At 32.5% G+C, this 27,983-nt stretch overlaps 1 protein-coding gene and 1 pseudogene across 1 annotated transcript; both read right to left on the reverse strand.

The window, feature by feature from the left end:
- Window positions 1–894: 894 nt before the first annotated feature.
- On the reverse strand, window positions 895–7,633 carry LOC112012754 (MLO-like protein 6). Its single transcript, XM_024045135.2, has 15 exons — window positions 7,312–7,633; window positions 6,870–6,927; window positions 6,510–6,748; window positions 5,744–5,860; window positions 5,378–5,438; window positions 4,354–4,442; window positions 3,844–3,918; window positions 3,566–3,660; window positions 3,417–3,466; window positions 3,140–3,180; window positions 2,866–3,039; window positions 2,715–2,750; window positions 2,182–2,249; window positions 1,975–2,035; window positions 895–1,765 (listed from the first exon to the last, which is right to left on the reverse strand). The coding sequence occupies exons 1-15, from the start codon at window positions 7,432–7,434 to the stop codon at window positions 1,325–1,327; spliced, it is 1,728 nt and encodes a 575-aa protein (XP_023900903.2). The 5' UTR covers window positions 7,435–7,633; the 3' UTR covers window positions 895–1,324.
- An 11,667-nt stretch (window positions 7,634–19,300) lies between these two features.
- On the reverse strand, window positions 19,301–22,188 carry LOC112012758 (MLO-like protein 2; annotated as a pseudogene).
- Between the last annotated feature and the right edge of the window lie 5,795 nt (window positions 22,189–27,983).

The raw sequence follows: 27,983 nt of genomic DNA on the forward strand, positions 1-27,983 counted from the left end.
AAAAAAAAAAAAAAAATCTATATGTTCTAGGTTAACAACCATTAAAATTTTGCCCAAAAAAAATAGTAAACAACGATTAATGTTATAAATATATGTGAATCTAATCCAAATTCATATGATCATATTTTGTTGGATGCCAAGTTGCCAACAAGATTTGATGCTTTATTTGCTGGTTACTTTTCAAAGATTGCTGGACTAGTCAGAATAAACTATTGAAATGGGGTTACTAAGGTGACTATTTGTGTTCTTTTTTTGTAGGGATTGTATGAAATACATGGATCACTTGTTCTTTGAATGCCCATTGAACAAGAGAATTATGGCTCCAGGTTGAAAGCTTACGCCTAACTCGGTTAATTAAGAAGGCAGACCAGGCCTGAACTCCTTCAATGGAGTGTTAAGGACTTGAAAGGAAAGGGAATCTAAAATCTGTAATCTGCAAAAGTTGCTTAGGCTGCTGCAATATATGATATTTGGCTCTAAAGAAATACTAGAATTTTCAAATGTGGTCATCAAGACTGGGGAAAGCATTATTCATGCTATCAAAAGGGATGTGAAGGCTAGGATTGGTTAATTCAAGAACTTTAAATACTCCTTTACAGATACAGAATTCTTTGTAACTTGTGGGGCATTCCTTGCTCAGTGTTCAAAGTGTAGGTGGAACAGGTTTAGTTAGATGCTGGTCTTGGTTTTAGCCTCTCTGTTGGCTTGTATTTTTGCTAGTATGTAGCTATGCTCCTGCAGTTTTGCAGCTATTCCTATTTACTGCTTGTAGTATAGATTGTTAAGGTTAATAAAGTTTCTGCTCATTCATCAAAAAAAGAAAACTATTGCAGGCCAAAACACACTGATATGTATTATTGGGCAGGCAAAAAAAGAACTTGTGTAGAACTGCCCTGCTAGTTACATGGGTCTTGGCAATGGCAGATTATTCAAAGAGGCCTGATATGGAGGCTACAATACTTGTTTCATTGCTGTTCATGTACAACTAATAAAGGATCACCATCAAACTAATATGTACTCACACATTTGCACACTCATACTAAAAATTTTCTGTTTTATCTTGAGAAAAGAAAAAAAAAAATTTATGGCAAATAAACAAAAAAAATTCTTCTCTCTCTTTTTTGTTTTTTTTTTTTTTTTTTTTTTTTTTTTTTTTTTATGCCTCAAGCCCTCGAAAAAAAAAACTGTCAATCCTAATTACAAATGCTTGAATAATCCTTGCCACTATTGGTGCACAAGTGCCAACAATCTGTCATGTACAAAAAATGTACACTGTGGTATAAGTATGTAACAGTTTCCTATGATCCAATCTCCACTGGCTTATTCATTTGCTAAAGGAGAAATCCGAGGAACCAATGTTGATTTCATGTTGAGTACGAATGGGTCCTGGAGCTGGAGACAATTGCATTGAGCTAGGATCTTGAATTGCCGGCCCTCTTTGCAGCTCGGAATGCCTACTAAAGTGATTCTCATTAGGTCCACTTTTGTTACTTGGGGATGGCACATCTTCTATGTCCGAATGATCATTTTCGAAATTAAACCTTGTTGGAGATGCATGCGTACTATCAAGGCTACTATGTTGATAGTTGTGCAAGAGGTGTACCGGGGACATGCCATGTGTTGGAGTTGCTGGCCTACTTGTAAAGGGTGTAGTACTCTCAGAATGATGGCTGTGCTTAGTGTTCTTTTTGGCTGTGCGGTGCCAATTTTTCAATGCTGTTGCCACTTTATCATTAAAAATGGTGGGTTTCATGGTAGATCCCATCTGTAAAATCAGTCCAAAAAAAAAAAAAAACAATTGGTTATAAAGTGATGGTAATTATCACCAATTCACAAAAATGGTTCTCTTTTACTATGGTATTATAGTTTAAACTAAATTTATTCTTAGTTCTGTACCTTTTTCTACCTACAAGACCTATAGGTGTAATAGTACTATATCAAGAAGTTAGAAAAAGATATGCTATCATTTCTCACCTGAGTCACCAAAGCATAGAGAGGCAAAGTCACATAACTGCATAGAAATTGTATGACGACCCTGAAGAAAATGACAGTGTTGTTAAGATTAGCAATTCTTAAATTTAATGATAATCAATAATCACTAGTCCGTAATCATCTATGTAAATCTGAACAAAGACACCAGCATACAGAATTCTATACATGGGTATTAGTGATGAAACTCACCCCATTGAGATTCTGATAACGAGGTCTGCAGTGCGCCTATGGAAGCAATTCCTTAAGCCAAACTCATACTGAAAGAGATGAAAACAAATAATAGGAAAGTTAGAAAATGCTCTCAGCATATGGTTCTCTTGTAGCAAAATTCTGTATCCTAAAAATGGTTTAAAAGAACAGAATCATGTTGCTCCACGTTAGACAAGAAACAAAGTGACATATTAATTAAGAATTAAACATGTTAAATACAGGATGTATGATCAAGTTGCCTTGTTAATTTTTATTTGTATAGTTAGCTCGTGACTCAAAGAGCATGATTTCAGATAGAATAGAATGAGGATCCCTAAGGCTATGATTGTTGTTATTGTTACAGCTAGCTTGCAATTCATCAAAAAAAAAAAAAGATTATTGATATTGTCATCATATAAGCACCAGACATGATTTTGAGCAATGAAAATGTCACAAACGACTACTATAGTAGTGCAGACATCATTAAGTACTTTGTAAATGATAAAATATTTGAGCAGAAATGAAATGCTTACCGTACTCCAAGCAAAAAAGGCCAACTGAAATGCATTCTGCCATTATAAGTCATTACATAGAGAGGCCAAAAGCAAAAGAGGTTAATGTTAGAATCCTCATATATAGATTAACATACTAGTAATTTTCTTGATTTAAGTAAGTGAGAGATACCTGAAAAAGAACCAAGTGAATGAGAAAGAGAATGAACTTAGGGCGTCCAAACCAGAAGAGGTCATCACCTGGCTGCACCACAGGTGCACCCCTAACCACATCACCTCTATCTTGAATGCTTAGCCCCATTTTTGTAATTATCACTAGTAGCTTTGTCCCCACCAAGAGTATTACCTATAAAATTCACACAAAAAAAAAAAAACACATTATCTTCCATTTATTATGCAACAACCCAAAATTAGAATGAGTTCAAGTTTTTTTTCTGGTTGCTTACAATTAATGGGAGAAATGGTAGCCATAAATAAGAATTCAATCCTGTCCAAATATAGAAAGACGCATTTATTAGTCAGTAATCACTAAGACAATCCATACCAAATTTGGTCTCAGAAATGAGAATTGACACAAAATAATGGGCCCTGGTTGTATTCTAGTCAAAACAAAAGTCATACACTGTGCTTCAAGTTCAAATTTGGCTAGGCCCATATTCTAAATTGACAATTCTGCCGAAATTTTTCAATAATTTGATGTCCAAGAAGTAGGGTTTAGCTTACCATATGTGTTGGACAGTAGGAATAACACAGCAAAGAACCATACGATTGGACTGCACATGAGAATTAAGGTTAGGAATTAGGATTATTCTAAGATAATTGAAAAACAATTAAAGAAAGAAATCAAATTCTAAAAATGTTGGAGCACCAACCTGATCCCCACCACAACTATGAAATCCTCTTCAAGTGATCTGCTAATATATTTTTGGAAATCAAATTTTGTTTCGCTTTCGGGTGCCAAATGTGCCTGAAAATCACATTATGTAACATTGGAGCTCCAGTTACAAACATGAATTTATATATATATATATATATATATCTTTTTTTAGGAGATGACATATACACCAAAAACAAGATATAAATTTTTTTTTTTTCTAAACAAAGTGTATAAAAGCTTGAATATTTTGTTACTCCATATATAAAAACTTACCATGATAAATCCATGTCTCAGTGTAAGGTAATCAACCTTGGTAACTGAGGTAAGGAATTGTCGAAAGAAACACACCTGATGAAAGGAGGAGAAATAGAAACTTTAAAATTTGTACCACAGTTAAGTCTTATGCCTTTAATTTTCCAAACAAAAAGCAAATAAAAAAAAATAATAAAAAGAATACCAAAATTTCAGTATATAGAATAGTAGTTGGAAGACCTAATCGTACTTAAAACCATTCACTTTCTGAAATTATTGTTTTATTAATTGCATTCTCAGGCCTTTTCCTTCCCCAAAATATTTTTCAAAAAACTCCCTAAATATATATATATATATATTTCAAAAAATATCTGACCACCTCCTAGGTTCCATACATTTATATCATGCACATGCAGAGTAATTAGTTTAAATAATAAATCAATAAAAATATTTTTGATTCCTTAATAAATTCACATAAATTGCGTAAAAATGTTATAATTAATTTCAATTGGAAACTTAATTCCTACTTACAATCCAAAGTAAAATTGATGACTTGCTCCAAAAGTTCAAATGTCTTCGCCCAAATGTTGTATCCCTTGCAAACCTAAACCTCTCTGGATCTGCATCACATAAATCATTGTATATATATATATATGTCACACCCATCAAGTGCATACAATTTTTTTTTTTTAACATTACTATCAAAAAAAAAAAAAAAATCATTTTATTTTAACTTAAATTGGCATCAGCAAACCTCAACTTGACATTGCACGTGCAATATAATAAATACACTAATTAACAGAAGCTTAACTAGCCACCCAATCAGCAAAAATAGGTATAATAAATAAAACATTAATGTTGCTATCATAGCTAAAAACAGCATGAGTAATGTTAGACACGTTAATTTTCATAATTTTTTTCTTGATTGTTAAAGTGGTAAATTGTAATAAGAGTAACATCTCTTTTATATGAATCTATTAGTCATACCATTTTTATTATTATTAGTATCAATCATAAGTTTATAACAAATCACATTATCAATTAAAAAAAAATTATGAAAATTATTGTGCAACTATTATCTTTTTGACAAGTAAATATAAAATAATCCGTTGTTTTATTTTATATTAAAGAACAAAGATGCGATGACTTCGTGAGCCAGTTTTGTCAATTATTTTTTGGTGTTTGACGAATTGAGAGAGAGAGAGAGAGAGAACTCTGACCAAGTCCATAAATAGACAAATTAGGTTCTTCTTTTTCTTTTTTTTTTTATAAGAATAAATTAGCTAATTTAACTTACTTGAAATGGGTACAATTTTTAGACGACAACGTGCGTGCATTTTTGACTTCAACGTTAGGCTAACTCGGTCACGGATATCTTTTATTTGTCTACGAACTAATTGTTTGTTTTTAGTTTTTATTAGCTGGCATCGCAGTGGTGTATAGTAGCTTTGAAACTGCTACGTGTATTCCCACATAAAATAATGAGAAACAAAACTTGATTGGTTAGCTATATTGACCCGTCTGAAAGTAGTACTTATTGAGAGTTGAGACTTACCGTTATAGTATTGGTGTTCAAGTGTCTTTGTTTGGTCCTCCCAAACCTCCCATTTTCTCATCTGCAATCCATTCCAGACAAGAATTTAATTAGTAATCATTCAAATTTCAAAGTAAGAGGAGGTATATATTTTGTGCACGTGTTGTGGGGTTCCCTAATAATTATCTTATGCTGACATATACAGAATATATATATAATAATAATAATAATAATAATAATAATAATAATAAAAAACACATTTATGAGAGAGATTATTATGTACAAGATATTTTCTGAGCTGACATATTGTCAGATATAGTGCATAAGATAATCGAGAGAGAGAGATAGAGAAAGGGGTGTTGCAATTGTGTATGGTAAATTAAGTACCTTAGTTCTGCCCAAAGCCAAGGTGGTAATGCAATAGAGCACATGAACAACAGCTAATACAAAAATGAATACATGGAGCTCGTGAATCCCATATGCAGACACCAAGGCCACTTTACCCTGCCAAAATGTCAAAATATAAAAACTTTACAGAAAATAGAAATACTACAAATTTTATTATATAAATTTTACAAATTAATGTATAATAAATTATAAATTATAATTTAAACATAAGACAGACAAGACAATAAATATTGTTCATTTAAAAAGTTTGATTTTTAAAACAGAACAAACAAATTGAGATAGAAGGAGTATTATGTTAAACAAGCACAAATTACATTGATTGCCATTTGTCATTTTGGTTTTCAAAGCTGAAATCAAGCTTCTACAGCCAATTCATAATTTATTTGTTCCATTCGAAGTTTCCAAAAGAAAATTATTATGTACTCCCGAAGTATCATAAATACGTTCTCTCTCCTCTCACATGAATGGTAGGTCTCTCTAATTAAATTCATGGTGAGACCCACTATTCATATAAGAAGGAAGATTACGCATATATGGTACTCTAAAAGTACCTAATAAGTTTCCGTTTCCAACTCCCTCTTGCCCCCATTGATAAAAGACTATTCATTGGTGGTACCACAATATTAACTTCATTTATTAAGTAGCTATAGTAGCTATACCAGATTACCAATATATATATATATATATATTTGGAAACATAAAATAAAAAAAGAGACAAAAGAAATCATTCATGAGCTAGCTTTACCTTTGTTGTGCATTTGTCAATTACTTTTGCAGCTAACATTCTTCGCGAACCGAAATCAGAATCCAAAATTTGGAGTAGTTTCCTTCGTTCATTCTGGGAATCTGTGTATGCGCTACTACTCTTGTCACCCTCTTTACAAGGGTGCCAAGTGGCTCCAACACTCTTGGGTATACATATATTAGTAATGGGTGTTTGAAGCACTATTAGGAGCAAGGATATGAATCCCATTATCATAAGCTCTGGAGGAAAAAATAGGGTTAGGCTTTGGATAAACTTACTTTTTTTTTTAAGACATGTTTGAGATTAGATAAACTGAGTATTAATTGTAATAATATACAAATGATTATGGTTTGTCAGTACCTCCTTTGATCTTTTCAAGGGCTTCATAGAGAGCTCTTTTGTGTTTGTTTTTTAGCCACTACAAGGAAATGAAAGAATCTCAGTCATCATCAAGAAGAAAATTCAAACAATATAGGAACAACAAAAATAGTAGGTTGGACATCACAAACAACTTCTTTGTTTCTCTAAGTATTAGAGAGCAAAATTCAAGAAGATTTGACACAAAAAATTATTGTTATGTATATAGGTCTGACCCCAAACTTTAATTTTGAAGTTCATTGCATGAATAACGTGAACTATAAATAGATAGATCTCTATTTAAGCCAACCGATCGACTGGCAAACTTAAAGATTAATGTCTAGAAATCATGAATAGCTATATATCTACCACCTTAAAAACTATACTATATAAGATAACTATTAAAACTTTTTGGTGGGACACTAAGATAAATAGGTAACCTTACCTTTCCAATGATATGAATAATATGTTCAACGAAGATAGAAACAAGAACCAACACGAAGCACACCACCGCAACAGCCCATGTTGGCGTTTCCTCTAGTGTACGTTCATACTCTCCTACGGCCATCACAGTGTCCTAGCCCTCGATCGAAGCAAAACTCTAAGAAAGTTTAGAATTTAAAAAAAAAAAAATGGAAGAGATTGCTGCAGGGATGAAGATATGGATAACTCTTTACAAGTTGTCCACAGCAAAGATTTAATGATTGCAGCTTGCAGTTTCTATACGCATCTTATATTAATGCTAAATGTATATGTATGTAGAGAGAGTGTTTGTTGTTTATATAGTGAAGAAAGTCTAAGGTTACAGAAGAGATCGAGAAAGTAAGACAAGAAATAGAAGACTTTGACATTTCCAAAGATCAGACGTTTGGGGAGAGAGAACCACTAGTATCAAAAAGTTGATCTATTCACAGAAGAAATAAAAGAAACTTTTCTCCAATATTAATTTTTTGGTGGATGAGAGAGAGAGAGAGAGCTAGAAAATACCGCTAAATTAACTTTCTTTTATTTTACTTCTAAGTGTGGGGTTTATATTATTGGGCAAGAATTAGATACAGTATTTAAATGTTGTTCTTTAAGTTCTCATTTTAAAATTTTGTTATGTGGATTTTTTTTCATGAGATGGAAGTGTATTTTTTAGTTAAGTAGCTGCATAATTGAATCTTAAGAAAGGAACTTAAGGAACAGTACTTAAAAGATGATGTATTAAAACATTTACTTTTACTGCTTTTCTTATTTGTGATTTATATTTTACTCAATAAGTGGGATTCAAAAGTGGTGACCAACTTTGAATTTAAGAACCCCAAAAATTGGAGAAATTATAGAGTCTTTTGATGGACTACGTCACTTGTCCACCATTCTATTAAAAAACCTCCATTTGCTTAAAATTGCTGAGTCAGTAATTAATTTATGTTTAAAAAAAATTTCTAACTAATAATTTTAAACAAGTGGCAGCTGTTTTTAAATGGAATGGTGAACCACGTTACTTATCCACCATGTGAATCTTATAATTTCTCCAAAAATTGGTTAAGTGGTTTCAAAATTTTAAAGTCTCGTGATCTTGTTTCTCGTGAGATTGGAAAGGTTCTATGTTCGAAACTTCTAGCCAATAACTTTAGACAATTTTTAAGGGAATCTAAATAATCTGGTACTTGAAGAATGTTGTAGACATATAGGTAAGTTGAACCAATTTAAAATCTTATTCATGCTCTTTGTTTCCTCTTTTTTCATTCTCAATCCCTCAATAACTTATAACACTCTCTAACGCGGGAGTAAAAGTAGGAGAACTAAAAAAATGTAAGTTGACAAATAATCTTATTTGATTGATTAACCCCTATTTTAATAATTTAATTGATTTTTAAAGAGTAACAATAATTTATTATAACACTTTTCCCCTCTCGTTTTTCTTGTGTTCCAAACCAAGAAAATAAATAAATAAATAAATATTTTTATTTATTGTGGTAGCAAAAACTTTAGAACTTTTTTTTTTTTTTTTTTTTTTTTTGTGGACAAGAAAATTTGTATTGAAGCAAACAAAAGATTGAAACATGCACACAAAGCAACAAAGTTTAACGTGAATCAACCAATCCTATGCCTATATACAAGAGCAACACCAACACCAAATGTCCATTGTCTCTTTCTCCTTTTGTCTCTACCATAGTGCTGTGAATTGTGCTAGAAATTTATTTTATTTTGTATCCTTTTCTTTTTATTTCTACCCTTAAACTTTTTTATTCTACCTTCCAATTAATAAATAAAGTAAAGAATTATGAGTCTCCCTCAAACATTGACTAAGGTAAATGGGTAATTCATACCCCCAAAATAAAAGAAGAAAAAATAAATCTGAGTAAGTAGTTTGGATCTAGAAATGATTCTATCTCTATTTGCTTTTAAAATTAACAAACGTGATTTTACAAAGATTTGATTTTGACAAATATGTATATAACACATCATATATTATATATATTCTATTAGATTTTTAATTGTATTTCAATTTTGTCAAATGTGTCATTCTAATTATTCTATTATTTCATGCCAAATGTCTCTATATTTTAAATATCCCCTAATTTCATGTCAAGTGTCCTTCCAATTATATTTTAGTTTTTTATCAATTACTTTTACATGCAAATTCATATATTAGAAAATAAAATAAAAAAAAAAGATTATGCATATATATATGTGTGTGTGTGTGTATTTAATATGTACGTTTGTGAGTTCTAATTAGCTCAACTGACAAAATCTTTTATTGTTGAATATAAAATTTAGAGTTTTTCTCACAAACCAATTAGTGTTTTAATCTGATGATAAAATGTAATAATTATATAATAGACTCCATAGATTGAAATACTATTGTATTTATCCAAAAAAAAAAGTATATTTATAAGCTAATTGTTATTTAATTAGAATACTGACCATCAATTATGGGGATTCAAGTTAGCTTAGTGGTAAATTGATAATGTTTTTTTCTTTTAGGACTTTATGGCTATGGTTCTCCTCCTTCTCCTACTATCTAAAAACAATACTATCAATTATCAATAGTGTGTAACCTTGTGCATATGCACAGGTACAATTAAAAATAATCACAATTACATGGTTCAAATTACGTTTTTTTTTTTTTTATATATAAAATGTTGAAATTATACATAGTATTAACTTACACATTTTTGAACCATAAATTTCTAAAATATGTAATAGTTTCTCATTATTCATGTGTGTGTGTGTGAGATTTAGAATTTAATTGGATTTTGACTCTTCAGTTTTTGCACCCAATAATTCACTTGCCACAAAAATTAAAAAATTAGATGGACACGCAAAATTGGACTCCAATTGAAATATAATTAGATTTGAACTCCTCTATTTTTACATTCAATAATTCACTTGGCACAAAAATTAAAAATTAGATAGGACACATGACATATCATTAGACTCCAATTGTAATTCAATTTGGATTCTAATTTGATTTTCTCTGAACTTTAGCTTTTAATATATATATATATATATTGACATTTCAGTTTTTGCATCCAATAATTCATTTGCCACAAAAATTTTAAAAAATTAGATGTACATGTGACGTAAAATTAAACTTCAATTGAAATATAATTTTTTTGGATCTAATTGGATTAAAACTCTTCTATTTTTACACTCAATAATTCACTTGGCACAAAAATTAAAAATTAGATAGGCACATAGCACACAATTGAACTCTAGTTGAAATTCAATTTAGATTCTAATTTAATTTTCTCTAACATTGGCTTGTAATATATATATATATATATATATTTGATTCATTTCTTTATTATTATTATTATTTGGAATAAAATTCTAGCGGGGAGGGAAATACAAGGGGGAGGGTGTACCCCTCTCCCCTAAATGATTTATTATTATATAATTATATTATATTATATATACATCTTTGACCTTTAAAATATATATTCAACTATGTCCAATTCAAAGTTAAAAATATTTATTATTATATAATTATATTATATTATATATACATCTTTGACCTTTAAAATATATATTCAACTATGTCCAATTCAAAGTTAAAAAAAAATTATAAAAAAAGAAGAAGAAGAAGAAGAGAAGATGACTCTAATCGATCCACGTAAAAAAATTAAAAAATAAATAAAAATATATTACTCTTTTTTTTAATAATAAAAATTGGATGACTCTAATGGAAACATTAGCAAGTGGCCAAGTTGTTTTACCTACGTAATATAATAACTATTCGAGCTCTTCAAGGACCACGAGGAGATTTTTAAAATTCCCATTTTCTTCTAGTACTTACTTAATACTTTACCCTTGACCGGCCGGCACTGGTTTTGATCATATTCTTTAATGATTAACAACGTGATAGTGATGTTATACTTATCAAGTACTCGAGAAATTATTGGGACTTCCTGTAGGACTACTGATGTGATCCTCTCCGGTCCCAACACCCAATTTAAAAATGCCACTTAGCCATATTTTCTTACTCAGCTCCACATCACCACTGATGCCATTAGCTTTAACTATGGTTAGAAAATCAAACCAAGGTTAAAAACTCAGCTGTACTTACCCACTTACTCACAGCCGGATTTAACCCAAAAACAACTAAATAGATTCAAAAATTTTGGGATTGCTCAATTTTGCATACAAATTTCTTTTTCTTTTTTTCAAAGGTCAAGACTCAAGAGTCTTATTTTTGGTCTGCAAAATGACAAGAATATAATACCCCTACAATTGGTATAGTCATCACTCGTCAAAGACTAATCAATGATTAAAGATACTTGAGAGACACAGACTGTTTCAATTTCCAAACTGATGCTATGGCAACATTATTCACATTTCAAAATTTTGGGATGTATCAATATAGCATATAAAATGATTTTTTTTAAAAAAAAATAAGAGTTTTGTAGTTAAATTAGTTGGCTTAGTAATTAGTATTTTTGACGAGACACTCATAGTTCAAGTCCCCTTCTTCCTTCTATCAAATTTATAAAATATTAAAAGAAAAGAAAAAGTCAAAAGACTTCAATAATATTGCTAAATGACATTGATGGCCATGCCAAACGCGCATAGACTTGTTCTTGATATTGAAATTCTGTAGACGAAATGAGAAAGTTTTTTTTTTTGGGGCAATCTTTTTTTTATTTGATCATGTTATTTTTGGCAATCTTGGTTCAAAGGTGGTTCATTAATTTTGACTTTGACTTTCAAACCAAAATTTGAAGGGAAAATTAAAGACATCAAATTAAATGTGACTCCATGCTACAGCAATAACAAAACTATGTTATTGACTGATTGTATGCCATTTTTGTCGCCATAAATTGTGGGTTTGGATTTAAAAGTCTAATTGTAATTTTTTATATAAAGAATAAGTTTTCCGCATATCATGTGTATGTTACATGATAAGGAATATAGATTCTTTTTTCTTTTCTTTTTTCTTCCTATTACTGCTTATGAATGACGTGGATGGGACTCTATTTAGAAATGATGACCTACACTATGGAAAACAATATTTTCCTCACTGTGGATCACATTAAAATTTAAAATTCTTTCGCCCAAGTAAGCTACAAAAGACTAATAAGTAATAACTCTGAAAGCAAAGACTAATAAGGCTAAAAATGTTATTTAATATATATACTACCTTATACTTAATTGAGTTCGTCATTTTCACCAAAAAAAAAAAATTCACTCACCATCATTGTAAAGAAAAATTCTTGTATGAGACGGTCTTATGAGACTTATGTCTCAATGACACGTGGGTCTCACAGACATGTGGATTCCACATGCATGAGACTCACAGTTCATTGAAACATAAATTTTATGAAACTACCTAATACAATACTTACTCCATTACAAAATATGCCTACGTGAATTTAATATAACTGGACTTTGGAACACAAATTTGAAGCAAGGAAGTCGATATCGTACCGGTACCGGCCGTACCGGCAGGTACGTACCGTACCGGTTGCATTCCGGTATCGAAACATTAACGTTTCGTACCGGTTTAAATACCGGCCGTACCGGCCATGTACCGGCCAATTTCGGGCAATACCGGCCGGTACCGGGCGTACCGGCCGATACAGAAAAAAGGTTTTTTTTTTTTTTTTTTTTTTTTTTTTTTTTTTTTTTTTTTTTTTTTTTTTTTTTTTTTTTTTTTATGGTAAACTTTTATATTTATTATAATATATATACATACACATACATATATATATTTATTTAAAAATATAAAAAATAGCGATAAACCCGAAACAGTACACCGGTATTGACCGGTATCCGAAATATACCGTACTCCTGGGCAAACCGATACAGCCTCCGGTACGGTATTGACTCCCTTGATTTGAAGGAAAAAGAAAAAAAAGGCATTTCTATTTGACTCCATCAAGATTAAGAAAATGCCACATTACCATACACGGACTTTTTCTGTAGTCAAAACCTTTGTTGGTTTGGGTTTAAAAGTCAGTTTGATGTTTTCATAGGGATATAAAACTAAAGAAAATTGGTCATGATTGTAAAAATTTCTGGGAGCCACGATTAGAACATTCAATGCAACTGGCTGGCTTCAATTTTGTAATTTTTCTTTATTTGATTTTGAAAAAGTCTAAGACCTCAAAATTTTCACAACTATAATGTAATAGAGTGTAATTGGTAAAGAAAAATAATAGGTAAATATGTTAATACCCTGTGTTGGTCACATTAACCGGCTCACCTCATCCCCGCCATGGATGGTCATTAAAGGCTGTTGTGTTGTTATGGGCAAGTGCAAATTGGTCGTGACAATTTGACTATGATTTTTTTTTCCTCCTCTTTAAAGGGGACCCAGGTAATGCCAGGATGACTCAGCTTTTTCATAATAATATTTAGGACAATGTTATAAAAGTAATAATTTTCACAACATGTTGCAAGGATAAACAAAGATTAGTGTGTCATATCATTTTTAAATGAGATTATCACTAATGTCATTTTTATTATACATCAATCACAATTTACACATCTTAATAATTAGAAAAAAAAAATGAAATTTATTTTATCATAGGGATATAAAACTAAAGAAAATTGGTCATGATTGTAAAAATTTCTGGGGGCCACGAATAGAACATTCAATGCAACTGGCTTGCTTCAATTTTGTAATTTTTCTTTATTTGATTTTGAAAAAGTCTAAGACCTCAAAATTTTCACAACTATAATATAACAGAGTGTAATTGGTAAAGAAAAATAATAGGTAAATATGTTAATACCCTGTGTTGGTCACATTAACCGGCTCACCTCATCCCCGCCATGGATGGTCATTAAAGGCTGTTGTGTTGTGGGCAAGTGCAAATTGGTCGTAACAATTTGACTATGATTTTTTTTGCCTCCTCTTTAAAGGGGACCCAGGTAATGCCAGGATGACTCAGCTTTTTCATAATAATATTTAGGACAATGTTATAAAAGTAATAATTTTCACAACATGATGAGAGGATAAACAAAGATTAGTGTGTCATATCATTTTTAAATAAGATTATCACTAATGTTATTTTTATTATACATCAATCACAATTTACACATCTTAATAATTAAAAAAAAAATATATGAAATATATTGTATCATTAGACTCGTTGTAAAACTTATCCTCTTTACGTGGCTCACTATTATAATAATGGTATTGCCCTCTAGCAGTCTAGCCATATATAGAAGCCATGAACCACTTCCAATCATAATATCACATATTCACAAGTAGCAGTGATTTGATAGATCATCGTCCTTATAATCTAAGGAAAATGATGACCCTATCGAAAATGGTACAACCTTGTACCTCAACTCGCAACATGGCGAGTTATAATTGGTGAATGTGTGTCCTCACATGGCCCACAGACACTCCTTCACCAATCACAACTCGCCACGTGATAAGTTGTGGTACAAAATTATGCCATTTTTGATGACCCTAGCACAACTCATAATCTAAAAGCTAATTCATGTATAACTGTTTATCTATATGATTTATATATATAAATGGCTTGCACAGTTAATTTGGTGTTGAAAGTTAAAAAGACCCAAAATATAAAAATGATAAAAATACACAAGCAATTACTAGGTGCTTCCAACATTCAGTGATATGGTATTTCAAACCAATAAAAACAAATTAATTCATACAAAAAATATGATATAAACTCAAAAATTAATGTGAAAAAATTAATTATTCGAAAGGTAATTAATTTTTTATTCTTAAAAAGGAAAAATAATGGGTTAATCCTACATTAAAAAATGAGTGTAAGTTAAAAAGGTTAAAAGTTTATACTGTGTATCCAAAAGTTAGACCATTTTAGATATATACCATTGTCAGGTTTTTTAAGACTTTCTCTCCTTTTCCGTGTGTGTGTTAAAAATACTTTATATTCTCAAAAAAAAAAAAAAGGTTTGAAATACCATATCTTTTTCTTAAGGGAAATTCCGTATCCGTTGTACTTCAAAAATACTTTATCATTTTCCAAAATACACACCTTGACATATGCTATAGTTTGATATAGTTTTTATTGATACCATTAGTTTCTAATTTTTCTAATCCATCCCATGTGGTATCCACTTATTTCATTAAATTGTTTTTATCTACTCTCCTATTTAAATTATAAACGAAAGCAAAAGATCTTATAGTTGAATTAGTACATTTTCATGTACAAAGTGTTTAAAGGTCTAAGAGGAAAAAAGTTCGAACTACAAGATTAGTAATATATTATAATTATCTCCAAAAACAATCATTAACAAAAAGTATCACATGAATAATAAGATATCACAAGAAGTGTGCTTTGAAATGAAGATATGATAAATGAGTATATATATATGTGCCATAAATTAGTACCCAACTTTTGAATATGTGGCTTGAAAAACTTGCTTTTGTTTCATAATCACCGAATTCCTAGTCACACCAAATCGTTGATGTCCCTAATAGGCTAATCATATTGATAATTTGATAACAATTAATAATTTGTACTTGTAAACCTAGCATTAATGGTAAAGAGACTTATAAGGGGCCCCCTTAACTCTTAAGTCATTAATTTCTAGCATTAATGGTAAAGGGACTTGTGAGCCCCCTTAAGTGTCAAGACATTTTACCGACTTAAGAGTAGTGATTGACCCAATCCATGATCACTCGTCAATAACATGAACCAACATATTTATTTATTTCCCAACCTCCATCTACTTCAACTAACCTGCTTTACGCATTAAATTCTCCACCAATGTCAAGTAAAAACTAATGGCAATATGAATATAATCTTTGATTGAAGTTAAATCCATCTTTATACAAAAAGCAGTAAAAGAAGTCGGTAAGAAAAAGGCTTGGAGACGTAGAGTCCTTGTCGGTAAGAAAAAGGCCTCAAGTGCATGTAGGACAAAACATGTAGTATAATTTTTGTTCTTTATTAATTTGATATTTTCTAGTATATATCTAAATTTTAGATATAGAATTGGTATTTCCTTGATTTTGGGTCTTTAATGCCTTTTTAATTAACTAAGAGTCCTTGTTAATGTAGGGAATCTGGGGATGACAATTTTGGTCTCCTGCCCCAATCTATTTTGCTCTACACAGATATTTTTCACCCCACAAACTTGTTGAGGCAGGTCAGAGATGGGTGAGATTTTTGCCCCACATCTCAAGACAAAGCAATGATGGATTTAAATTGCCTAGCCGCGCCCGCATATATTTGCAAAAAATACAATTCATTTTATTTTTATTTCAAAACACCCCCTAGAGTTCCTACTATCTTATATTTTTAAGTATTAAAATTTTTGGATATTATGATTTTTTTTTTTCAAAATTATCTTGTTAAATAATTGATTTGGTGTGATCAATTGTAGTTTTAAATGTGATTTTATATTATTGTAATAGGTGTGGAGTGTGGCAGGTTAATACAGGATGGATTTCATCCATACTTATCATGGTATGGTATCAATTATGATATTTTTAGAATATTTGTACTTGTCAATCCTCCATAAATTGGCCTCCAATCATAAACATTTTTTATTTTTTTTTAATTTCAAAATTTTATTAATAAATTTTGAGAAAATTTTTCTCCTTTAACTACAAAAAAAGCAGGCTATAGCCGCATTTTTTTTAGCCGTGTTTACAAAAAACGCGGCTAAAGCCTTAATCTATAGCTGCGTTTTTCAAAAATGCAGCTAAAGCATTAAGCTATAGCTACATTTTTCAAAAATGCAGCTATAGCTAACCTATAGCTATGTTTTTCAAATGCGGCTATAGGCCCAGTACAATAATTTTTTTTTAATAATGACCTATAGCCGCGTTTTTAAATGTAGCTACAAGTGAGCTATAGTCGCATTTTTAAAAAACGCGGCTATTGGTCTAGCCAAATAATTTTTTAAAGGAGGTCCAATCGGATAAAAAAATTTTAATGGTGACCTGCAACCGCGTTTTTGGAAAATGTGGCTATAACTGACCTTTAGCAGCGTTTTTAAATGCAGCTACAGGTGAGCAATAGCTGCGTTTTTTAATGGTGACCTATAGCCTCATTTTTGGAAAAAGCGGCTATAGCCGACCTTTAGTCGCATTTTTAAACGCAACTATAGCTCCAGTCGTATAAATATGTAATTAAGAGGGCCTATATTGGCCTTTACAGCGGCGTTTTTAACAACCAAAAAAAAAAAAAAATTTCCTTCAGCTTCTCACGTGCCCCACCTTTCCTACCTACATCCCCACCTACCCCCACTTTCTTCTTTTCTTTCTTTTTTCTTCACTTACTTATCCACCGTAACTCTTCAGATTCTTTTTTTTTTTTTTTCCTTCTTCACATTTGGGTAACTTTTTTTTTCCCTTTTTCTTTCTTCCTTCTTCACATCTGGGTAACTCTTCTTTTTTTTTTTTTCTTCCTTCTTCTTATCTGGGTAACTCTTCTTTTTCTTTTTCTTTTTCTTTGTTTCTTTGGAGCTGCTGCTTTTTTCTTTTTTTTTTTTTTTTTTTCTTTCTTTCTTTCTTTCTTTTTTTCTTCATCTCGAGCACACTGATTTGTCAATAGATCTAGTTTTTTTTTTTTTTTTTTTTTTGTTATTTTATGTTTAGTTAGTAAGAAAATGGAGGAGATGCTGAAAATTTTGAATGAAGTGGATATTCTAGCAATATTTGATTTTGAATTTTTTGGATCTGTGCCTGAATTTGTGCTATTGTGTTGCTGATATTGTGATTATGTTTAAATGAGTTTCTGCTCTTATATATATTTTGGAGCACATAGTGTATGATTTTGAATTTTCTGGGTGTGTTTGTATTGTGAGTATGTTATGTTTGATTTTTAATTTTCTGGGTTTGTGTTTGATATTGAATTTTTTGGGTGTTTTTGTATTGTGAGTATGTTGCGTTTAATTTTGAATTTTTTGAGTTTGTGTTTGATTTTGAATTTTTTGGATTTGCGTTTAATTTTGAATTTTTTTTTATTTGAATTTTGAATTTTCTGGAAGAAAAAAAACTAGAAATATTTTTTTTTTGTTTCTTAAAAACCTATAGCCGCGTTTTTAAAACGCTGCTATAGGTCCGAACCCTTAGCTGCGGTTATAAACGCAGCTCCAAGCTGGGATATAGCCGCATTTTTTAAAAATGCAGCTATAGGCCAGAATCCTATAGCCACAGTTAAAAACACGGCTATAGGCCTATTATTGCGCTATTTAGGCCGTGTTTGTAAACGTGGCTCTATCCTATAGCCGCGTGTTTGGGGTCTACTTATATATGACTAGAACTCACAATTTAAAGATTATTATCTTCAAAGAAACATGTTCTATTTCTTGTGTCTTTCACTTGTGTCACTTCTGGATTTTTTTTTTTTTTTAAAGAATCTTTTTTGAGGATGTTGTATTGGAATTTTGATGTAATTTTTCTTTGAGAAACTTGGACTATATACTCTATAGAAATAGTTTAATATTGATTGAACTTTCCTTTTGCTGGAAGATTTTAATTATTGTTATTGCTGGAAAGATAAATGGATATTTTGTATTAGAGCTCTGACAATTATAGTTTGTTGCCTCAAGCTCTAGGCCCTCATCAGGTTTGGGACCTGACAATAAGTGCTTATGCTGAGGAAGCAACATCTCGCATGTACAAACAATATTTGATGCAAACTGTTTAAAGGCTAGGCTAGGTTTTAGAAAGAGATTAGGTTGTTAACTCTAAGTTGTGTTGAAGAGAATGAAAAAATATCAACTCTTCAAGAATACTCTTGGAACAAAGCTCTCAAGACGTATTTGAACTAAATGCTATTATTCAGAATTGTTGTACTTTACAAAAGTGATGCTATTTATAGATACAAAACCTTGGTTTAGTCTCTAGGAGCTCGCTCTAACCATGCACACCATGTTATAAGTAAGCGATATTCTCCTATACACTGGCTTACTCATTTCCTAAAGGCAAAAGATGAACTAATGTTGATTTCATGTTGAGTAGGAATGGTTCCTGGTGGAGCTGATGGCAACTACAATGAGCTTGACTCTTGAGTTTCCGGCTTCTCTTGCTCCGAATGACTACTCAAGTGACTCTCATTATTGTCCCAATGATCATTTTCAACATGACACCTTCTTGGAGATTTACGCAAGCTATCATGGCTGCTATGGTGATAGTTGTGCGAGAGGTGAATCGGGGCGTGCCACATGTGAGAGTTGCCGTAGTACTTGAAATGGGTGATTTAGTCTCAGAATGATTGCTATGTTTAGCATTCTTTTTGGCTGTGCAGTGCCAATCTTTTAATCTTGTTGCATGCTAATCATTAAAAATGGTAGGACTCATCCTAGATCCCATCTGTAAAATCAGGTAAACAAATCATAATTAAGTTTGTTATAAATTGGTGGTAATTTTCTTACTTGGTTCTCTTTTACTTAGCTCATATACATAATTTGAATCTATAGCATCCAATCCATAATTATTACTCTTTAACACTAGGCTAAGATCGAATCCGAATCCCTTATTCTAGAACAATGATCTTTATCAGTTGAATTAGAATAAACTAATTTTGCTCTTAGTTTTGTACCATTTCAAGCCATATGACCTATAGGTGTAATACAATATCTCACCTGAGTCACCAAAGCGTAGAGAGGCAAAGTCACATAACTGCATACAACTTGTATAATGAGCCTGGAGAAAATGTCAGTGTTGTACTTAGATTAGTAATTCTTAAATTGAATGACAATCAATAATCACTAGTCCTTAATCATCCAGGTGAAATTACTGCAAAGACACCTTCATACAGAATTATATGCATGCGTATTTGTGATGAAACTTAACTCACCCCATTGAGATTATGATGACGATATCTGTAGTGCGACTATAGAAGCAATTACTTAAGCCAAACTGAGCCTGAAAGAGATGAAAATATATATGTAACAGGAAAGTTAGAAAACCCTCTCAACTTATAGTTCTCTTGTAGCGAAATTCTAAGTCCTAAAAATGGTTTTAAAGAACACAATCATGTTGCTTAGACTACTGACATTAAGGTTAAGTAATTTTAAGGACTCAATATGTTTCACAACTTGTTTTTAACAATATATTAAGGTAATATGTTATTATTAGAGCAACATCACCTTCAAATGAACTCATTATGGACACCAATTTTATTTTGCACAAATTCTAAAATGTTACATTAGCAGTAAAAAATTTATGCACCTATACGTATTGCAGTACAGTATATGCACAAATCATAAGGTGTTACATCAGCAGTACAGCTCGTGACTCAATAAATTTTATGTACTTATTGCACCAGATATATGATTTTCAGCCAAGCAAATGTCACATGAAACTTTGTGTATAGTAGTGCAGACATCATTTAGTACTTGTAAATAATGGAATAATTGAGTAGAAAGGAAATGCTTACCGTACTCCAAGCAAAGAAGGCCAATTGAAATGCATTCTGCCATTAAAATTCATCACATAGAGAGGCCAAAAGCAAAGGAAGTTAATGTTAGAATCCTTATAGATTAAAATGCTAGTAATTTTCTTGATGTAAGTAAGTGAGAGATGCCTGAAAAAGAACCAAGTGAATGAGAAAGAGAATGAACTTGGGGAGGCCAAACCAGAAGAGGTCATCACCTAGCTGCACCAGAGGTTCACCCCTAACCACATCTCCTATCTCTTGAATTCTTAGTCCCATTTGTGTAATTATCACCAGTAGCTTGTCCCCACCATGAGTATTATCTGTGAAATTCACAGCAAACCACATTAACTTCCATTAAACTGACAACCCAAAATGAGAATGTAGGAGTACAAGTTTGTTTCTGGTTGCCTACAATCAATGGGAGAAATGGTAGCCATAAATAAGAATGCCATCCTATCATTGTATAGAAAGAAACATTTCTAATTAATCAGAAATCACAAGACAATCCACTAAATTGGACTAAAGAAAAGAGAATGACACAAAACAGCAAAATGACCTCCCAATTTAAAATGGATCGATTTCATGATTTGAATTAAATATTTCAAAATGTGTATTCTTTAAATTTTTCAATAATATTGCACTGTGTCTGTTTCATTTAAAATAGAGAGGATCCTATTCCGACCTTAGAATGGAAAATTGTGACCACAGTTTGATATCCAAGAAGTATAATTTAGCTTACCATATGTGTTGGACAGGAGGAATAACAATGCAAAGAACCATATGATTGGACTGCTCATGAGAAGTAAGATTAAGATTCTAATATAATTGAAAATCAATCAAATAAACAAACACCTTAAAGTTAAAGTGTTTGAGCAAAAACCTGATCCCCACCACAACTTTAAAATCCTTTTCAAGTGATCTGCTAATGTACTTTTGGAAATCAAATTCTGTTTCACTTTTTGGTGCCGAATGTGCCTGTAAATCACATAGAGTGTAACATAGGAGTCCANACCTATTGAACCTATAATGAAGTTTGCAAGCTTTCTATGAAAGTGGAGAAGCAATTGAAGGAAAGGCATGGTAGTAACTTTCGATCCTATAATCGAGAGGGTGTTTCTAATTGAAGGAATGGTTCCACTTCAAAGGATAGCATTACACAAGACAGCCACTGTCAAGCAACCACCAAAGAATGCATCAAGTTCTAATCATCCCAACACTGTTGGTACAGGCTATAGATGTTTCAAATGTCACGGCTTTGAGGACATATTGCTTTTGATTGTCAAAATCGCAAGATAGTTTCTTTGGTGGAGGGAGATGTGGAGATAGAAGATGAGGATGAATCAGCATTGGTTGTTCATAAACCTACTGTTTACAATGAGGAGGTGGTCTTTGCTGTCCAAGGAGAGGCGCTTGTTCTTCAAAGAAGCCTCAAGGTAGCCTATATAGAAGATGAATGGCTTTGGAACAATATATTCCATACCAGATGCACTTCTCATGGAAAAGTTTTTGACGTTATCATTGATGGAGGAAGTTGTGAGAATGTTATTGCAGCAACCATGGTGGAAAAGTTGAAGCTAGAAACTGAAAATCATCCCCAACCACACAAATTCTAGTGGCATTGCAAAGGCAATAAGGTGAAGGTGAATAAGAGGTGCTTAATTCAGTTTTCTATTGGCAAGCATTATAATGTAGTAATTTGTGATGTAATATCCATAGATGCATGTCATTTATTACTTGGGAGATCATAACAGTTTGATAGGAAGCCTAGTCATGATGGTTTCAAAAATACTTACTCTTTTGAAATAGATGGGGTTAAAATAACTATGGCTCCATTAAGAATGATCCATGTTTCCAAACCTTCACTTGGGGAGGGAAGCATCTTATTGACTAGAATTGAGGTGGAGAGAGCACTGGCAGAATTTGGTGAAAAGTTTGCTATTGTGGTTAGAGGAGAGAAGAATCCAGTGGATATTCCTCTTTTATTGATACCCTTTCTTGAGGAATTTGGTGATGTTGTTCTTGATGAAATTCCTTTCAGTCTTCCACCTATGAGAGATATGCAACACTGCATTGATCTTGTGCCTGGTTCTGTTTTGCCTAATAAACTAGCTTATAGAATAAATCCAAAAGAGCATAAAGAGTTGTAGCAGCGGGTTGAAGAGTTGATAACAAAAGGCATTGTAAGGGAGAATATGAGTCCTTGTGCTGTTCTAGCCCTGCTTGTTCCCAAAAAGGATGGCTCATGGTGTATATGTATTGACAATAGAGTAGTAAACAAGAACACCATTGGATACCGCTTTCCTATTCCGCAATTAGATGATTTTCTTTCTTAGCTTTATGGAGCTATGGTTTTCTCAAAAATTGATCTACGTAACGATTATCATCAAATTCGAATGAGGCTAGGGGATGGGTGGAAAACAACTTTAAAACTAGAGAAGGGTTGTATGAGTGGATGGTGATGCTTTTCAGACTCTCTAATGCTTCTAATATTTTTATGCGCTTAATGAATCATGTCTTCGAGCCATTCATTGGTCACTTTGTTGTTGTGTATTTTGATGACATCTTAATGTACAGCAAATCTCACCAGGAGCATATGGAGCATCTTCATGAGGTGTTTCGAATTCTTTGAGAGCAAAAGCTTTATGCGAGTTTGAAGAAATGTCATTTCTTAATTGACATCCTTGTGTTCTTAGGCTATGTTGTTTTAGGTGATGGAATTAAGATGGATCTAAGCAAAATTGAGGCTATACTTAGTTGGTCCGTGCCAAAGTCTCTCCATGATGTTAGAAGTTTTCATGGGCTTGCTTCATTTTATCAGTGTTTTATCAAAAGCTTTAGTAGCCTTATTGCCCCTGTTACTTAATGTTTGAAAGGAAGAAAGTTTCAGTGGAATGAAGAAGCCCAAAAGAGTTTTGCGTTGCTCAAGAAAAAGTGACGGAAGCTCCGATTTTGGTACTTCTAAATTCCAACAAATTGTTCAAAGTTGATTGCGATGCTTCAAGTGTAGAAATTGGTGTTGTGCTCAGCTAAGAGGGTAAGCTTATTACTTTGTTTAGTAAGAAATTGAATGAATGCAAGAAAAAGTATTCTACTTATGATAAAGAATTTTATGCCATTATTCGTGCCTTGAATCATTGGAGTCATTATTTCCTTTCAAGTGAGTTTCTACTTCATTCTGATCATGAAGCTTTGAAGTATTTGAATAGTCAGCAAAAAACTTAACAGTCGACATGCTAGATGGGTTGAATTTCTTCAATCATAGACTTTTTCTATCAAACACAAGTCTGGAAAGCTGAATCAAGTGGTAGATGCTTTGACTAAAAGACATTCATTGCTAAACACTATGGAGGTGCAAATGTTAGGTTTTGAAGTTCCTAAAGAGGTGTATAACAATGATTTAGACTTTGGTGATGTGTGGAAAAATTGTTCCAACAGTTCTATTAATCATTTCTTGAAGCAAGAAGGTTTTCTATTTAAAGAAAACAAATTGTGCATTCCTTAATGTTCTTTACCAAGAGCAATTATTCAAGAAGCTCATAAAGGAAGTATTGCCGGACACTTTGGAAGAGAAAAAACTTTGGTTCTTGTGCAAAAAAAAATTCTATTGGCTCAAATTGACTCATGATGTTATGTATCCTGTGAGAAGTTGCAGAACCTGCCAAATTGCTAAGAGTCACAGTCAGAACACCGGGTTGTACACACCATTACTAGTTCCCAAGGCTTCATGGGAAGATATCAACTTAGACTTTGTTTTGGGTTTACCTCAAACTCAAAGAACAAGGATTGTAATTCTATCATGGTGGTTGCTGATCGATTTTCAAAGATGTCTCATTTTGTTCCTTGTAACAAAATTGCAGATGCATCTTTTATTGCTGATTTGTATTTCAGAGAAATAGTCAAGCTTCATGGTGTTTGATGAAAATGCAAAATGTCATATTTTTATCCCTTAATGTTTAGTCTTTTATATTTATTTGGTGCCTAAATGTACTCATTATTCTTATATTTTGATTTAGGATGCAAAAACGTAGTTAATTGGGTGATTCTGGATAGCTTTGACATTGCTTCATAATCTGGGCATAACTCTCTCATCAGAGCTCCAATTGAGATGATCCAAGATGCTATGGAACGCCAAAACAAAGCTCTACAACTTTCATGTTTTGAGTTTTTAGAGATACGGGCCGCATCAAGGTCAAAATCGGGCTTGAATTTGCTGCACCTGCACTGTTGACGTTCTGGAATGTTCCTTTACTTGAAATTCTAATACATGGATCTAATGTGGTTTATTTTTGGAAGGTTCCAGATGTGATGCACGAAATTTCCAGTTGAAAAATACCACTTTCCTAGTTATATTAGGACTTTGTTTTATTTTTAATATTTTTCCTTAATTAGTCATATTTGAATGTTATTATTTAGAATATTTTTAGGAGATTTTGTAGGCTTGGGAAAGGGGGAATTAACGTGTAAAAGGGGAGGATAAATCAGAATTATAGACACACACACGCCTCTCTCTCCCCTTTTCTCTAATTTTCTCCTTTGTGTTTTCTGTCATGGCTTTGTGTGGCTAAAACTTTTATACTTGGTTGAAGAAAACTGAAGCCTCGGAATCAATAAAACTGTGAGATCTAATTTGTTTTTATTGTTTAATTTATGCTTTGAATATCGGATGTTCTTCTGTGCTTATTTTCATGATTGTCTCGTTTAATTATTAGTAGGCCTACTAGTTTATTATTCGTTTCAATCTACTACTAGGTTAGATATCAAATCCGTAATTGTTTGATCTCTCTAACTTGTGAAGCAATCAAGATTTAATGATTTGCTGCATCAGAAATTATTAGATCTTAGGAAGAACGCTCGACTAAATTAAATGCAACCGCTTGTGTTTGTGTTGTTTAGTTTCATCGATCTCTCTAGTTCTTAAGGCTGCTACTAGATTAAACCTTTAGCGCTTGTCTTGGGTTGTTTAGTAGTTAGGGTTAATTAGATCGCTTGTTTTCTAATTAACTGCAACTAAAGAAAGATAGGAAAATAGTTCCAACGGTGAATATTCAAAGTGTGAATTGATATATACTTGCATCGATGATCAGTTGTAAAATTCAGATGGTGGATGTTGACTTAGACCAAGGTTTGTTCTCTTGATTGATTTTGATACTTTAATTTGAATTGTTCCTTAGTTGTTTTTCTTTAAATTGTTTTCATTATACTCAAAACCCCTCCTCTCCTTGTTCATGTAGCATAAAATTAGGCTAGATACTCTCTGTGGGAACGATCCTTACTTGCACTACTACATATATTTTTAGAAGTATAGGTTTTATTTTTGGTTGCCTACGACAGCACACCAGTGTTCTAAAAACTATCACTTCTAATCATGATTTGAAGTTTGTAAGTCATTTTTGGCATACTCTTTGGAGGAAGTTTGGAACTACATTGCAATTCAGCTCTTCATACCATCCACAAACAGAAGGGCAAACTGGAGTTGTGAATCGAAGTTTGGGAAATCTCTTAAGAAGCTTTGTGGGGAAGAACATTAGACAGTGGGATCTTCTTTTGGCCCAAGCTGAGTTTGCTTATAATTGACCCACTAGCCAATAAGTATTGAAAACCAGTAACTTTCAAGGAAGGTGAATTGGTTAGGATTCATCTTAGGAAGGAAAGATTTCCCCCCAAAAGGTTTTCTAAGTTGAAACCTAAAGTAGATGGACCTTTTAAGGTGTTGCAACGAATTGGTGAGAATGCTTACAAGATTGAGCTGCTTGGAGATTATGGTGTTTTAGCAACCTTCAATGTTTCTGATCTTTATCCTTACTATGAAGCTCAAGAAGATGAAGTGGACTTTGGGGCAAGTCCTTTTCAAGCCAGAAAGTATGACACCGAAGTGTCCCCCAAGATCCAACAAACCTAATCTGATGTCAGTCCGACCTAAAAGCTTTCCTTGAAGATCAGAATAACAACCACTATTTTTAAAATGTTTTTTTTTTTATTAATTTTTTTATTTTATATTATTAATCAAGTCAAATAGTCTCTATATCTTCCATTCAAAAAAAATAAAAAAAATAAATCAAATAGTCTTTATTTAGTGTCTCCTAGGATGAATTAGACTTTATTTTTATTTCTCCTAGGCAGACAAGTATTTTATTGTGTTTCTAAAATTCCTAAGAGTCATATTTGATTTTGGTTAGGTTAAGTGAATGTATTTATTATTATTTTCATTTTCCTATGCTTGGGGGGCTGTTTCAAGATCTATTTAAGTCTTTAGCTGAATCAAATAAAATTTAGAGTATATTTTCAAAATTAAAAAAATTTTGTGTTTTTTAGAAGATGGATTTCTTCTAAATCATCTCTTATCTCTTGGCTGGATTCCTTTGGGTGGCGAGTATATCTCTTGGGTGGTGTTAATTTGTATCTCATAGAGTGGTGAGCCAAAATAGTTCTATATTCTTAGCTAAATTCCTTTGGGTGGTGCCCTCTATATCTCTTTGGGTTTACTTAAGTGGTGAACTTATCTATCCTTTAAATTATTGAGTGTTTTTTTTTTCTTATCTCATAAAACCAGAAAATACATAATAAATTCATCCAGCCTATTTCCATTTATTATATTGATTAAGTTTGGGTTGCCCCATACGAATTCGGTATCATTTCCTAACCAAAAGAATGGATTACATACAGCTCTTCCAAGCAATTCTGCCCTCTCTTTGGCTTCCATCACCCTTTTTTAATTCCTTAAGAAATACTTATCCAAACTTTGTTTTAAAGATTCAGCCTCTTCTATTACTTGTTCAACTTTTCTGCATTAAAAAAGAAAAATAAAAAAGAATTNCAACAATAACTTAAAAAAAAAAAAAACGGAGAGATCGAGGAAGACGACGATCGATGCACGGCGCGGCGCGGCGCGGTGTGACTCGCCGGTGCGAAGAGCGCTGGGTTCAAAGGATCAACGATCGACGGCGACGGCGACAGCGCGGCGCGATCGAAGGTGTGACTAGATCGAAGGCGTGATCGTTGCAGTGAGGCGATGGGGACTGGGTTCGTGGGTTCGTGGTCGCCAGCGATGGTCTCTCGGCTTGGATCGGCGGTTCTTGGCCGCCGGCGAATGGCGCTGGGCTTGGATGACGATGGCGCTGGGCTTGGATGGACGATGGCGCTGGGCTCTCTCTTTCTTTCTCCCTTTTCCCTCTTCGTGCTCTCTGTTTTTGGTTTTCCGGAAAATAGGATTTGAAGTGAAAATAGGAACGGAATCCATTTTCACCTCTGACCGACAGTCAACGGAAATTAATTTCCGGAAAATCAATTTTCA

The sequence above is a fragment of the Quercus suber genome, unplaced genomic scaffold, assembly GCF_002906115.3.
Source record: "Quercus suber isolate HL8 unplaced genomic scaffold, Cork oak 2.0 scaffold_120, whole genome shotgun sequence".
Classification (NCBI taxonomy): Eukaryota; Viridiplantae; Streptophyta; class Magnoliopsida; order Fagales; family Fagaceae; genus Quercus; species Quercus suber.